Genomic DNA, 14,289 nt, shown 5'->3' on the forward strand with positions numbered 1-14,289 from the left:
GGCTGGATACGGGTCACCTATCATCTCTCTGATGAGTGGATTTGTTTATCTTTAGTATATACATGTTCATGAAAAAATGTCCAATCAATGTGTTTTTAAATTTTATATACATTTGTCTCTGTATATAGTTTGTTATTATATGTCTACATGTATGAGTGTGTGGGAATGGGGGGGAGCAGCCATATTTGTCCATTACTTAGGCAGGCACTGCTTCCTGCTCCTTAGTGCTGTGCAGTGACTGTATGTTTACTGTAACATCTGTAATTATTTCCTATGAACTTCAGCTCCATCTAGTGGCCATGATGCAGTATTTTTCTGACTGGGGTATTTCAGGGAAATACCAAGTTATGGTAGCTAGATTGAGCTGACAATGTAGTTGTCTTATGTGTACAGGTGTGTGTGTGTGGGGGGGGGGGAGAAAAGCAGGATGGGAGGCAATCAGACATATTTATCAGTTACTAAGGCAGGTACTGCTTCCTGCTACTTAGTGCTATGCAGTGACTGTACTTTACTGTAACTTTACTGTAACATATCTAGTATGTTCCTATGATCATCAACTTCATCTAGTGGTCATAATGCAGTCATTTCCTGTATGAGGCATTTCAGGAAAATACCACATTATGACCACTAGATGGAGCTGACTAGCTTAGGAAATAAACATTGTAGACACATTACAGGGATTATAGGTGATACCTGTGTGAATGCTAAATCATTCCCACAGCAAATAATTTTTCAGACAGATCCCTATGTGTATCATTGAATCAGAGTCTCACGATGTCTCGGAGAACCAGGACCTACACTGTACAATCATCGCTTGTACACTGCTCAAAAAAAATCAAAGGAACACTTTGAAAGCACATCAGATCTCAATGGGGACAAATCTCCTGCTGGATCTCTATATTGGTATGGATTGGGTAATGTGTTAGGAACGTAAGGATGCCCCATCGTTTGATGGAAATGAAAATGATCAACCTACAGAGGACTGAATTCAAAGACACCCCGAAAATCAAAGTGAAAATATGATGCAGCAGGCTGGTCCATTTTGGTGAAATGTCATTGCAGCAACTCAGAATGGTCCTCAGTAGTTTGCATGGCCCCTACGTGCTTGTATGCATGCCTGACAACGTCGGGGGAGGCTCCTAATGAGACCATGGATGGTGTTCTTGGGTATTTCCTTCCAGATCTGGACCAGGGCATCACTGAGCTCCTGGACAGTTTGAGGTGCAACCTGGTGGTGTCGGATGGACCGAAACATGATATCCCAGAGATGTTCTATTGGATTTAGGTCAGGCAAGAGGGGACCATTCAATGGTATCAATTCCTTCATCCTCCATGACCTGTCTGCATTCTCTCGCCACATGAGGCCAGGCATTGTCGTGCACCAGGAGGAACCCAGGACCCACTGCACCAGCGTAGGGTCTGACAATGGGTCCAAGGATTTCATCCCGATACCTAATGGCAGTCAGGGTGCCATTGTCTAGCCTGTAGAGGTCTATGCGTCCCTCCATGGATATGCTTCCCCAGACCATCACTGACCCTCCACCAAAACGGTCATGCTGAACGATGTTACAGGCAGCAGAACGTTCTCCACGGCTTCTCCAGACCCTTTCACGTCTGTCACATGTGCTCAGGGTGAACCTGCTCTCCCATGTGAAAAGCACAGGGCGCCAGTGGTGGACCTGCCAATTCTGGTGTTCAATGGCAAATGCCAATCAAGCTCTATGGTGCCGGGCAGTGACCACAGGGCTCACTAGAGGACGTCGGGCCCTCAGGCCACCCTCATGAAGTCTGTTTCTGATTGTTTGGTCAGAGACATTCACACCATTGGCCTGCTGGAGGTCATTTTGTAGGTCTCTGGCAGTGCTCATCCTGTTACTCCTATCACAAAGGAGAAGATACCAGTCCTGCTGATGGATTAAGGATCTTCTACAGCCCTGTCCAGCTCTCCTAGAGTAACTGCCTGTCTCCTGGAATCTCCTCCATGCTCTTGAGGCTGTGCTGAGAGTCACAGAAAACCTTCTGGCAATGGCAAGTATTGATGTGCCATCCTGGAGGAGTTGGGCTGCCTGTGCAACCTCTGTAGGGTCCAGGTATGGCCTCATGCTACCAGTAGTGACACTGACCCTAGCCAAATGCAAGGCTAGTGAAAAACAGTAAAGATGAGTAGGGAAAAAAATGTCAGTGGCCTCCACCTGTAAAACCATTCCTGTTTTGGGGGTCATCTCATTGTTGCCCATCTAGTGCACCTGTTGTTAATTTCATTAACACCACAGCAGCTGAAACTGATTAGCAACCCCCTCTGCGACTTATCTGACCAGATCAATATCCCAGGAGTGTCATTGACTTGATGCTAGACTGATTAAATAGTGTTCCTTTCATTTTTTTTGAGCCGTGTACAATTACTATTCACATATAGGAAAGGCCAGTGTATATTTTACCTGTAAATAGAACCTTGCATTATCAAGGCATGAGAAATATCTGTAAATAATCTCCCTTACTTCGATTGAGTAAATCAAAGAGTTGTAGGAGGTGCCACGATCTGGTCCATACATAGTTTGCATCCTCTGTGCAATCTACATTCTGGAGCTGCCATGTTTAATATTGAATGCATAGAGAAATGCTTTCCTCCATTGCCTGATAAAGACTTGGGACACCCAAACCTCCCCCCCCAAGGCTATGACCAGCAGGACTGGAAGTCATGAATCACCGGGGTGTATTACCAGTTCAGCATTCTCTGAGTTGTACACAATGGGACTGGCTGAGCGCAATCCTTTACATCAGAACCGGACCCAGGTAATGATTCTGTACATGTCAGCCATGTAAGCGCCAAGGGTGGCGACATTTCTTCTGCCAGGTTTATTAAACTTAATAAAATTCTAAATCTTCTTCTTATGAATCTCCTCGTACTCAGGAGATGCCTTACAGCCAGCTCAGGATAAGGTGCTTCAGGTCGATATTCATTTCACTACCATCTCATGGTCAGGAAAGGACATCTAACTACATCAGGATAGCTGCAGCACTTAGGGCTATCTATGGGTTTTGCAGAGAGCTGCAACATTGTATCACAAGAATAACAAAGTAACATTCACCCAACAATTCCTGCTGCGGGGTGAAAAGAGGACGCCATTGAAAAGATCACATGACACCTGAGGGAGGGACATTGCTGAAGGTTGAGCACCTCTTCTAAATTCTTTGAAACAAAGTGAGGCCCAGATCCTCATAGACTGCTATTGAAGAAGTTAAATTTGTGAAGTCTTTAAACTGATATTAAACCCCCAAAACAAAAATGTATTAGATGATATTATTTTCCTTGCTGCCAATAGCAACCAATCAGCTATTGGAAGGGACCAGAAGTTTTTGTTGCTCGCATACCTTTCAAACTTCTACCCCTTTTGTCTGTAGTAAAAATGTCATCTGTTAATAGATGACTTCCATTGTTAAAGATAGGCTTCTAATCCAAGAGAGTTGCCAGTATGCAAATGAGCCGATCTCATGGGCCCCACCCAAAAGAGTTAGTTGACTGTGCCCACCTTGTATAGCATCACTGGGAGTCAGCCGCCCACTAATGAATCAGTATGACAGAGGTGTGATTTATCAGTGCCCACCCCCACCTATGAATCAGTATGACAGAGGTGTGATTTATCAGTGCCCACCCCCACCTATGAATCAGTATTACATAGGTGTACTTTGTCAGTGCCCACCCCCACTTATGAATCAGTATGACATAGGTGTACTTGGTCAGTGCCCATCCCCCAACTATGAATCAGTATGACAGAGGTGTACTTTGCCAGTGCCCACCCCCCACCTATGAATCAATATGACAGAGGTGTACTTTGCCAGTGCCCACCCCCCACCTATGAATCAATATGACAGAGGTGAGCTTGGTCAGTGCCCACCCCCCACCTATAAATCAATATGACAGAGGTGAGTTTGGTCAGTGCCCACCCCCACTTATAAATCAATATGACAGAGGTGTACTTTGCCAGTGCCCACCCCCCACCTATGAATCAATATGACAGAGGTGAGCTTGGTCAGTGCCCACCCCCCACCTATGAATCAATATGACAGAGGTGTACTTTGCCAGTGCCCACCCCCCACCTATGAATCAATATGACAGAGGTGAGCTTGGTCAGTGCCCACCCCCCACCTATAAATCAATATGACAGAGGTGAGTTTGGTCAGTGTCCACCCTCACCTATGAATCAATATGACAGAGGTGTACTTTGCCAGTGCCCACCCCCCACCTATGAATCAATATGACAGAGGTGAGCTTGGTCAGTGCCCACCCCCCACCTATAAATCAATATGACAGAGGTGAGTTTGGTCAGTGCCCACCCCCACTTATAAATCAATATGACAGAGGTGTACTTTGCCAGTGCCCACCCTCACCTATGAATCAATATGACAGAGGTGCACTTTGCCAGTGCCCACCCTCACCTATGAATCAGTATGACAGAGGTGCACTTTGCCAGTGCCCACCCTCACCTATGAATCAGTATGACAGAGGTACAATTTGCCAGTGCCCACCCTCACCTATGAATCAATATGACAGAGGTGTACTTTGCCAGTGCCCACCCCCCACCTATGAATCAATATGACAGAGGTGTACTTTGCCAGTGCCCACCCCCCACCTATGAATCAATATGACATAGGTGTACTTTGCCAGTGCCCACCCCCCACCTATGATTCAATATGACATAGGTGTACTTAGTCAGTTCCCATCCCCACCTATGAATCAAAGGGGTTGATTTACTAAAGACAAATATACCGTGCACTGCAAGTGCAGCTGCTCCATAGCTTAGTAAATGAGGTAAAGCTTCACTTTGCAAAGTATACCCAATCACATGCAAGCAAAAAAAAACATTTTTTTGCATGCACATGATTGGATGATAGAAATCAGAGGAGCTTCACTTCATTTCAGAGCAACTGCACTTGCAATGCACAGACTATTTGCATTTGGTAAATCAACCCCAATATAAAATAGGTGTGCTTGGTCAGTGTCCACTCCCACCTATGAATCAACATGACATAGGTGTAATTGATCAGTTCCCGCCCCCCATCAATGGATCATCATGACATAAACATGCTTGGTCATCCAATGAGCTGGCACAATTCAATCTTCCTCCAATATGACATGTACAATAGGAGGCTTGGCCATACACAGGTCCTATATTATTCTAATTTTCCAACATGTACGTGACTGTTGAGTCACGAGGACCCTAATAATAGTTTTGTTTTGGGCTGTGCCTAGTGTGACCATAAATTATTGTTATCTTTACTTCTTATCTTTCCAAGTTTTGTTGAAAAAAAAATATTTTACATTGGTAGAGAAGTTCATGGTCACTTCACATCATGGATACAAAATACAAGACTTTGGTAATCAGATGGTCTTTCTTAGATTCCTTATACACAACATTGATTGTTTTTTAAATGCTTCCATAGACACATACATAGAAACGTTTGGAGATTTTAGCAAAGCGGAGGTATACCGAGAATCATATGAAATAATACTGCCTATAGGAAACGGCGGAATTGTGCTTTCATACCACACTTAAAAAGCTATGATCACTCATGGTGCAATGTAGAGTTTGGGGGCTTGTAGGGTGATAAGATCTTCTGTAGAACGATTCACTGATCATAAGCCAATCTCCATCATCTTGTACTTCATTGGATTTACGTTCTTTGTGCTGCTTTACTGTTAAAGAGTGATGGACAAACTAATCTTACATTCTGAAGCCTCACAGTTTATTTTAGGAAAGTCCATCTAGGGAAACGGCCTTTGACTGACATAAACTGATATTACTCAAATATGCTGCCCCCTCTTATTTTTAGCTCTCTGGTTTTAGTAGAGTTTGGTTAGACTTGGCCTAGGACATGTGGTACCTTTAAGGACTTAAGACTGGCTGAGGTTCTGAAGCCTTCAGAAGAAGAAGGTTTAAATAATATTGTTGACAGAAGAACTTAATAGATAGCCAACCAATTACATCTTTGCTCATGGGACCCTGGATAAGAACTTGTTTTTCTGAAGGTCAGCAGCCAACCAGAAGGTCCATTGTCTGTAGCAGGACTGGAAATGTCGCCAAAATTGCCCAGGGTGTATGTATCTTGGTTGTACGATCCAGGCCTGGTCCTCAACACACATTACTTTATTTTCGGTAGTGAGATCTTTGACAGACTCAACTAATGTCAGCACCTTTCTTTAATAACTACACACATATCTAGAGTACTGAATAACCTAAACCACACTGTAGTAAAGTTCGCCTTCCAGACGGGGTTTTTCGGCTTGTTTCGGTACCACCGTTGGGTTGTCTGATGGAGGTTTCTCCTTTTTCTCTGCTCGGGTGTTAGCGTTGTCCCTCACCATGCTGTAGCTTGTGGTGGTAAGGTATATGCTCCTCCTCTGGGTGTCCACCTGGCCACATTTGCACAATTTCTTGAAAGCTGTACGAAATTTCTGCGACATGAGGTTGTAGATGACGGGGTTGATTGCACTGTTGGCGTAGACACAAATTCGGCAAAACAGGAGGAACCAAGGGTCAAGGTAAGGGTTTTCCATGAATGAGTTGACTAGAACCAAAGTCCGGTAGGGCATCCAGAGGAGTGCGAAGAGAACAACTACCACTGCCAACATCTTGGTGACCTGTAAAATGGAAGTGAGAGGAATCAATCAGATGCAAGGGAAAAGTGGAGGTATTTTTGGCATGACTGATGGTGGAAATTCTTTGCATTATTTATCAAGAACCAACCAAAATCCAAAACAAAAACTACAATTCTGGACCAATTTAGGTCTAAGGCAATCTGATTCTCTAGTTTTAAACATTAAATTTGCCATGAACATACACTGAAGGTCTATCAAGCCATCTTTGATTCCCCATCAACAATGTTGATTACTTGGTATTTACAGATATTTATATCGGCTGACTCTTCTGAAGGGATGGAGGGACACATTTTTAGAGAAGAAATAGACAAGGTACCATTGCCACATCTACTGCTCCTGTAGAACAGGGGGTCTCCAAACTTTCTAAACAAATTGGTGGCAAACAGTGGAATAGTGCCCTATCGTTGGTGTCAGTGGGAGGAATAGTCCCCCATCCTTGGTGTCCGTGGGAGGAATAATGCCCCATCCTTGGTGTCAGTGGGAGGAATAGTGCCCCATCCTTGCTGTCAGTGGGAGGAATAGTGCCCCATCCTTGATGTCCGTCAGAGGAATAGTGCCCCATTGTTGGTGTCAGTTAGAGGAATAGTGCCCCATCGTTGGTGTCAGTCAGAGGAATAATGCCCCATCGTTGGTGTCAGTGGAAGGAATAGTGCCCCATTGATGGTGTCAGAGGGAGAAATAGTCCCCTATCCTTTGTATCAATGGGAGGAATAGTGCCTCATCATTGGTATCAGTGGAAGGAATAGTGCACCTTCGTTGGTGGCAAACAGCGGAATAGTGCTCCATCGTTGGTGTCAGTGGGAGGAATAGTCCCCCATCCTTGGTGTCAGTGGGAGGAATAGTCCCCCATCCTTGGTGTCAGTGGGAGGAATAGTGCCCCATCCTTGGTGTCCGTGGGAGGAATAGTGCCTCATTGTTGGTGTCAGTGGGAGGAATAGTGCCCCATCATTGGTGACAGTGGGAGGAATAGTGCCCCATTGATGGTGTCAGAGGGAGAAATAGTCCCCTATCCTTTGTGTCAATGGGAGGAATAGTGCCTCATCATTGGTATCAGTGGAAGGAATAGTGCACCTTCGTTGGTGGCAAACAGCGGAATAGTGCCCCATCGTTGGTGTCAGTGGGAGGAATAGTCCCCCATCCTTGGTGTCAGTGGGAGGAATAGTCCCCCATCCTTGGTGTCAGTGGGAGGAATAGTCCCCCATCCTTGGTGTCAGTGGGAGGAATAGTGCCCCATCCTTGGTGTCCGTGGGAGGAATAGTGCCTCATTGTTGGTGTCAGTGGGAGGAATAGTGCCCCATCATTGGTGACAGTGGGAGGAATAGTGCCCCATTGATGGTGTCAGAGGGAGAAATAGTCCCCTATCCTTTGTGTCAATGGGAGGAATAGTGCCTCATCATTGGTATCAGTGGAAGGAATAGTGCACCTTCATTGGTGGCAAACAGCGGAATAGTGCCCCATCGTTGGTGTCAGTGGGAGGAATAGTCCCCCATCCTTGGTGTCAGTGAGAGGAATAGTGCCCCATCCTTGGTGTCAGTGGGAGGAATAGTGCCCCATCCTTGCTGTCAGTGGGAGGAATAGTGCCCCATCCTTGATGTCCGTCAGAGGAATAGTGCCCCATTGTTGGTGTCAGTTAGAGGAATAGTGCCCCATTGTTGGTGTCAGTCAGAGGAATAATGCCCTATCGTTGGTGTCAGTGGAAGGAATAGTGCCCCATTGATGGTGTCAGAGGGAGAAAGAGTCCCCTATCCTTTGTGTCAATGGGAGGAATAGTGCCTCATCATTGGTATCAGTGGAAGGAATAGTGCACCTTCGTTGGTGTCAGTGGGAGGAATAGTGCCCCATAGTTGGTGTCAGTGGGAGGAATAGTCCCCCATCCTTGGTGTCAGTGGGAGGAATAGTGCCCCATCCTTGGTGTCCGTGGGAGGAATAGTGCCTCATTGTTGGTGTCAGTGGGAGGAATAGTGCCCCATCATTGGTGTCAGTGGGAGGAATAGTGCCCCATCATTGGTGTCAGTGGGAGGAATAGTGCCCCATCGTTGGTGTCAGTGGGAGGAATAGTCCCCCATTGTTGGTGTCAGTGATAGGAATAGTGCCCCATCCTTGGTGTCCGTGGGAGGAATAGTGCCTCATTGTTGGTGTCAGTGGGAGGAATAGTGCCCCATTGTTGGTGACAGTGGGAGGAATAGTGCCCCATTGTTGGTGTCAGTGGAAGGAATAGTGTCCCATCGTTGGTGCCGGTGGGAGCAATAGTGATCCATCAGAGAAGTCAATTGGTGAAATAGTGCCCCATCTTTGGTGTCTGTGGGAGAAATCGTGCCCCATTGTTAATGTCAATTAGAGGAATAGTGCCCCATCATTGGTGTCAGTGGGAGGATTCATGTCCTATTGTTAATGTCATTGAGAGGAATAGCACCCAAAGGGCCAAATAAAGACAAGCCAAGGGTCACCGTTTTGAAACCACTGATGTAAACCATCAAAAATGTATACACAAAACAATAAAGATGGTGGACAAAAATGATAAACAAAGCTAAAAGCTATGTTTCAATAGTAAATTTACAAATACAGACCTAATGCTGGTCCTTTAAAATTACCCATTTGAGATTTCTTTCAGAAAGATCTATTATAAAAATCAGATCAGAAAAAATAAAGCATAAAAAGAAATAACGGGAGGAACAGCAGACAAAAAAAAAGGAAGGTAGTGTGAGAAATATGCCAACCCACTGAACTACTAGCAGAGTCCAAAGAATATTTTTCCTTCACTGGCTTGAGTTAGAACCTAGGAAAGGAAAACAAAGATGAGGTTCTGCTGGGGCCCCTGAGGGCCACACAATAAGTGCCAATGGGTCTCATGAGCCCCCTCGGTGATGTCAGCTTTATGGCTTTTTAATTGATATTAATCGCCTGTATTATCTGTCCTTTTTCCGATCTCATCCTACAAGATCCTCAGGAATTAATGAATCACATCCTCTGCTTATAGAAAATGTATGTTTACTCCAACTGTCACTGATTCTGGGAAATCCTTAAAGCTGAAATTTAATCCGCTAATGTTATGCCTTCCCTGGTTCCCCCCTCCCCCTCATCAACTTGATAATGACATTTTTCAATAAAACCTTTTCTTTTTTTTTACAGCATACCTAATTTTATACTCACTGGGTCACCACTGAGTCTCTGTGTTTTTCTAAGCAATGCAGGCAGATCATGGCCGGTGGAAAGGACCAGCAGGGTGCTATACATAGCTTCCTAAAAACATCCCAGCATCCTGCCTCGGCATTCCTCCCAAGAACCCTCAGCCCTGATGCAAGCAGTGGGAGGAGTTATGCAAATATCAAATGCCTGTTGTATGTCTGGAGAAGTGTTTGTTTCAGGGTAGGCTGTATTTTCATGAAAAATGCCCCAGGTAACGCCCACATGTGACCCTGAACCTCTATGATTGAAAGAACTGATATCCAATGAATGAAAGGATTGGGGAGGAAAGTCCTAGAGCAGGGGTGTCAAACTGCATTTCATTGTGGGCTGTATCAGCATTATGGTTGCCCTCAAAGGGCCGGTTGTATCTGTAAGACTAGATGCCCAGAGCACCCCATTCCCCATTACATCAGATGTCAAGAATCCCACACCCTCCCTAACATCACCCCTTTTGGGGGCAGAGCTGGAAAGCAGAAAGTGCAGGGTCTGGAGGAGGACCAGAGGAGGAGTGGCATTACTAGAATCTGCTGAATGCTGAGACCAGGGGAGGCAGAGATGAGGGGGTGCTGCAGCTGCACTGAGAGGTGCAGGATTTGGCAGAGTTCTATTCTCCTCTCTGCTGAAACAAGGGGGGGGGGCGGAGAGAAGGGGGGGGCAGAGACAAGGGGGTACCTGCAGAAGAGGTGCAAGGGCCACATGAAATGGCCTGGAGGGCCAGATTTGGCCCGCAGGCCTTGTGTTTGACACCTGTGTCCTAGAGGATGCCAGGAAATGAGGTGGACTCTATCTGACTTCCAGCTTCTAATGCACATTGTGGGAAGCTCACAGTGTGCAGTGAAATCAGAGTAAGCCACTTCAGTCCAGGAGAGCAAGACTGAAGGGAAGGCCAGAGGTCGGATCCAGGGGCGGACTGACCATTTGGAAACTCGGGCACTGCCCGAGGGCCCGGGGTCAGTAGGGGACCCCATGAGAAGCCCCTGGTACCTTTTTCATAGGCTTTTTTGAGTTTGGGCAAGGACACAGGGGCCCCATGATCCCCTATTGCCCGGAGGCCCCATGAGTTGTCAGTTCGCCCCTGGTCGGATCTAAGTGCTTCTTTTTATTCTTATAATACTAAAATATAAATTCCTGGCCATGACTGTTCTGTAGGAAGATGAAGGCACCAGACCATGGCGGCCGCATTCCTTTTTTTTCTCCCATGATCCCATGTTATTGTGAGCACAGAGCATCAGCAGGGTTATTACGACCATGTCTCTTATGTGTCCAGGAAGGACTCTCCCCGGTAAATTATAAAATGGAGAATCGATACGTTGTATCTCCGATCGCTGGCTTCCCTCATCTCCCAGCAATTTCTGCTCTTTGATGTTCTGCGCACGGATCTCACTGCCCGCCTTGCTTTTATCTGCTACTCCAAGCTGGATGGAGCTCAGCGGAGTCCCTGTGTTCTCGCCGAGCGGCTCGCTGCATGGAGAGCGTTAAAACGTCATTGGCGGTGAAAAAAATGGAGGAGAGAGGCCCAACAACGTACTCACATCAAACACGCCGCAACAATGTTACTTAATGCTGAGCTCCATATAGAACACAGAGACCCGCAGCGGGGAAATGACACTCTTCACATGAATCAGATGAAGAGCCCAGCGAAATGTACAGGAAAATCAATGACAGCGTGATATACTACTGACACCGCTATTAACCACTTCCAGGCCGGGCCGATTCTGACATTTCTGCCATACATGGAAAAATCGCCATTTTCTTTGCTGAAAAATTACTTTCCAAACCCCCAAACTTATATATCTATATCTACCAGGGGCAGACTGACAACTCATGGGGCCCCCGGGCAATAGGGGATCATGGGGCCCCTGTGTCCTTGCCCAAACTCAAAAAAGCCTATGAAAAAGGTACCAGGGGCATCTCATGGGGCCCCCTACTGACCCCAGGCCCTTGGACAGTGCCCGCGTTTCCAAATGGTCAGTCCGCCCGATATCTACTGTATATTTTTTGTAGCAATTTTTTTATGTCGCATGATATATGCGCAGCGGTTTATCAAATGCAATTTTTTGGGGGAAAAAATACACTTTAACTGCTTTCCCACTGCTCTATATCAGAAATACTGCTGCAGGGCGGCAGGGCTGCGCAAAATCTCATTTATATACGTTATTTCGCATTTCCGGGTAAGTGGCCTCAGCTGTCGATCACCGGGTCCCGAACGCTAATTCCCAGCTGGCACCTGGCGATCGCCGAGTATCACTGACAGGGGAGAGACCTGTATGTAAACAATACAGATCTCTCCCCTGTCAGCTCCTGCACATTGCTTTGTATGGCTCTGCATAGCAGAGCTATACAAAGCAATGTGCTGACACAGTAAAGAACACAGTTAACCCTTTGATCGCCCCAGATGTTAACCCCTTCCTGCCCAGTGCCATTAGTACAGTATCAGTACTTTTTATTAGCACTGATCACTGTATTAGTGTCACTGTGGATGTCATTGACAGTTAGTCAGTTCCCTCCCAATAAGTTGCTGATCGCTGGCATTACTAATATTAAAAAAAATAAAAAATTCCACTAGTATAAAATAAATAAAAATTCCAGTATATATACCACCATTTGTAGACGCTATAACTTTCACGTAAACCAATTAATTTAAACGTATTGGGCTTTTTTTTTTTAGCACAGAACATGAGCAGAATACATTTTGACCTAAATTTATGACAAAATTAGTTTTTTTTACATTTTTTTACAGAGTATATTTTATAGCAAAAAGTCAAAAATACTATTTTTTTCTCAAAATTGTTGTATTTTTTGTTCATAGCATACAACAAAAATGCACAGGCGATCAAGTTCCACCAAAAGAAAGCTCTATTTGTGGGGAAAAAAAGGACATACATTTCATTTGGGTGCAGCGTTGCATGACCGCGCAATTGTTAGTTAAAATAACGAACGCTGTATCTCAAAAAAGGCCTGGTCAGGAAGGGGGGTAAATCTTCTGGAGAGCAAGTGGTAATGAATTTTATAGCAGAGGGGTGCCCACATGTCCCCACCCCATTCCTGGCTAGCCACGCTGCATGCTGCTATGGATTTTTAGGTGCAATTTTTATTTAGAAGACGCTGTCAATGAAATGTCATTTGCTGGCAGTTTTGGATCAATGCTGTATAATACATCACAGAGATGTACCCCTTCAATGGCAGGATTTGTACACCCCCAGACATGGTATTTAAAGGAATTGGACAGTTTTAATGTTTTCCTTTAAGCATTTAAAAAGTAAATCACTGCTCTTGGTTGAATAGAATGTTAGTTCCCTTTAAATGTTTGTACCACAACCTCCAGCAAGCAATGAAACGCTCTGATCCGATTGGCCCCCCGTGACCTGATCTGAGAGGATCAGCCAACTGTCTTTATCTCTTTGTCTTCCAGATCTGACCCCGTATCCCTGCTGGAACTTTGCCTGCCCTCCATTATACAGCTAATCTGTAATTCTAGTGGACCTGTAATCAGCTACAAGTGCAAAACGCTCAGAGATCCTAGTACTCTCCAGAGGGTCGGCGTCATCTTTGTTCAGGCATCATCCAGGGTCACTGTTTACTTCCAGGACTGAGATGCCAGGTTAGAGATCATGAAAATCTTAATGCCTGTGCAGTTCTTAGCTGTGTTCACAAATTTTCGACACAAATCAGCCCCTGATGCAGCCTATCACCTTGTAACTTGCATGAAAATTACAATGTATAGTCTGATCACAGTGGTAGGGGAGACTGATGAAATCTGAGTATAGAGGGTTATGAATTTATTCATAACATAGGATATTAAAACTACTCACAAACATCATGAGTAAGAAAGCATGGTAAGGTAATCCTTTGGTAAGACGTCAATCCACCAGTGGTGTGGGTACGGATCGTTCAGGATGAACGGGGATGGAGCCGTCAGCTGTCAGCAGTGCAGTGAGTTTGAAAATGGCACTGAAACCAGCGTGGACCGCAAGGAAGACAAGGACTCAGCAGGCGACCAATGGCAGAGCAGGAAAATGTCAGGTGACGTGTTTCGAACAGGGGCGGACTGACTATTTGGAAACTCGGGCACCGCCCGAGGGCCCGGGGGCAGTAGGGGGCCCCATGAGAAGCCCCTGGTACCTTTTTCATAGGCTTTTTTGTTTGGGCAAGGACATAGGCCCCATGATCCCCTATTGCCCAGGGGCCCCATGAGTTGTCAGTCCGCCCCTGGTTTCGAAGCAGTAGCTTCTTCAGAGGTCTGAACCCTCTACACTCAGATTGGCGCCCCCTTCTGTCCGTTTTTATCTTCTGCAGAGTACTGCTTCGCTCAATGGGGAGCTGCCTTCACCTGCCATACACCATTTAGGATCCCTGAATTTTGGACTTTTATGCCTCATCTGTCATTTTTTTATTGTATGATCTTTTTATTGTAACATTACTGACTTTTATTATCATTCTATACA

At 45.5% G+C, this 14,289-nt stretch overlaps 1 protein-coding gene across 1 annotated transcript in view; it reads right to left on the reverse strand.

Annotated features, from left to right (window-relative positions):
* Positions 1-6,181: 6,181 nt before the first annotated feature.
* LOC149445186 (thyrotropin-releasing hormone receptor-like) overlaps positions 6,182-14,289 on the reverse strand; it is a 54,468-nt gene continuing 46,360 nt past the window's right edge. Inside the window, exon 4 of the mRNA XM_089654126.1 lies at positions 6,182-6,640. Within this exon, the coding sequence (XP_089510252.1) occupies positions 6,236-6,640 (405 nt within the window). The 3' untranslated portion in view covers positions 6,182-6,235. The remainder of the gene's footprint in view (positions 6,641-14,289) is intronic.

Source organism: Staurois parvus, unplaced genomic scaffold (assembly GCF_062004578.1).
Source record: "Staurois parvus isolate SC_StPar_1 unplaced genomic scaffold, SC_StPar_1.0 ptg000745l, whole genome shotgun sequence".
Taxonomy (NCBI): Eukaryota; Metazoa; Chordata; class Amphibia; order Anura; family Ranidae; genus Staurois; species Staurois parvus.